General features: G+C 57.2%; 1 protein-coding gene across 1 annotated transcript in view; it reads right to left on the bottom strand.

Annotated features, from left to right (window-relative positions):
- The window catches only part of DEDD (death effector domain containing), a gene marked incomplete at its 3' end in the record, with an annotated part of 4,903 nt that overhangs the window by 2,719 nt on the left and 861 nt on the right, over positions 1-1,323 (bottom strand). Inside the window, exon 2 of the mRNA XM_009700096.1 lies at positions 957-1,009. Coding sequence (XP_009698398.1) covers positions 957-1,009 — 53 coding nt within the window. The remainder of the gene's footprint in view (positions 1-956; positions 1,010-1,323) is intronic.

Here is a 1,323-nt window from a genome sequence, read left to right as displayed (position 1 = left end):
ACACGAACTGGTGGACACGCCACTGGGGATCCATCCCCATGGATCCATCCCCGTGGAATCGGCATCACCAGAAACCTCCCCGAATCCAAGCACCGCTCAGCTGGTCTGCGTAATGCACCCTTCTGCTGCTTTCCCTTTTCCTCTAGATTTTCGTGGCTTGGTGCAGAGGAAGAGCGCCGGAAGGTTACGGCGGAACCAGTAAAAAGCCTCCGATGCCCTGCTTACACCGAGGGGCTCTGCGGGCAGCGGAGCGGGCAGCAACGGCAGGGGAACGGGCTGGAATCCATCCCCGGCACAGCAGCATCCGTGAGCGGCACACAGGGCAGACCGCGCGCTCCCGTCTCCCAGAAAAAGCCGGATAACAGGAAAATCCTCACGGCATCTGGTCTGAACCTGCGTGGGTGCAGGGTGTAGGCGCAGGCAGGGCTGCCTGGCGCTCAGGCTCCATCCCACGAGGTCCATCAGGGCTGGAAGTTTCTGGCGTTTCAGAGGGGCGCAAGCCACCACAAGGAGCGTCCCCATCCCTGTCCCCTCCCGATGCTGGTCAAGAAGCGACTGAGCAAAAAACCCCGTTAATTTTCAAGCCGCCTGACCCAGTTTCCCATCAGCAGGACAGAATCACGCTCCTGGTGACAGCCCCAGCTCAAAGGGTTTGCTCCCCTCAACGCTTCTGTCCCTCCCCTCACCCCCCAAAAATGGGGAGTTCTTAATGCCTGCCTCTACTTGCACTCGCCGCTTTCCCAAGCGCTGGCAGGAACAGCACCGTTGCCCACGGTGCGAGCAGAAACCGTGGAGACTCAGCAGCCTGGAACTGCCAAGAAAGCCCAATTATCCTAATTTAAAGCAAAGATGCAAATTTCAGAGGTTGAATCCTGCTGGAGCAGCTGCCTTACACATCCCCGGCAACGAGGGTGCTCTCCTTCATGACTCCTCTGGTTCTGGCTGATCTGGGTTACCTTCTTTGAACTGTAAATTGACGGTTTTAGTCAAAAAAAGGCACAGGGCCGAGCTGGTGGAGGGCAGGGGGTCAGCTCAGCCTGGCAGCTCCATGAAGTGTCCGAAAACTCACCAAATTACCCAGTTCCCAAGGGCCAGGTCATTGCTGGGGTGTCTTCGAGCCAGGCTCGGCCAAGCACCGAGCCAGGAGAGAAGGAATGGAAAAGGGCCAGCCAAAGAAAGGAGGGTTTGGGGCATCCCAATGGAAAACGAATGAAGAAAAATAAAAAAATCTGAATTTGGTTTCTCACCCCGGCCTCTCTGCATACTGCACACCGCAGGGCTGACAGCACCAGCTCGAGGAGGACATCGGTCACCTTCCCAAAC

Source organism: Cariama cristata, unplaced genomic scaffold (assembly GCF_000690535.1).
Source record: "Cariama cristata isolate BGI_N322 unplaced genomic scaffold, ASM69053v1 scaffold25635, whole genome shotgun sequence".
Classification (NCBI taxonomy): domain Eukaryota; kingdom Metazoa; phylum Chordata; class Aves; order Cariamiformes; family Cariamidae; genus Cariama; species Cariama cristata.
Note: the sequence above shows the minus strand (reverse complement) of the source record. Positions and strands in the feature narration are given on the sequence as shown.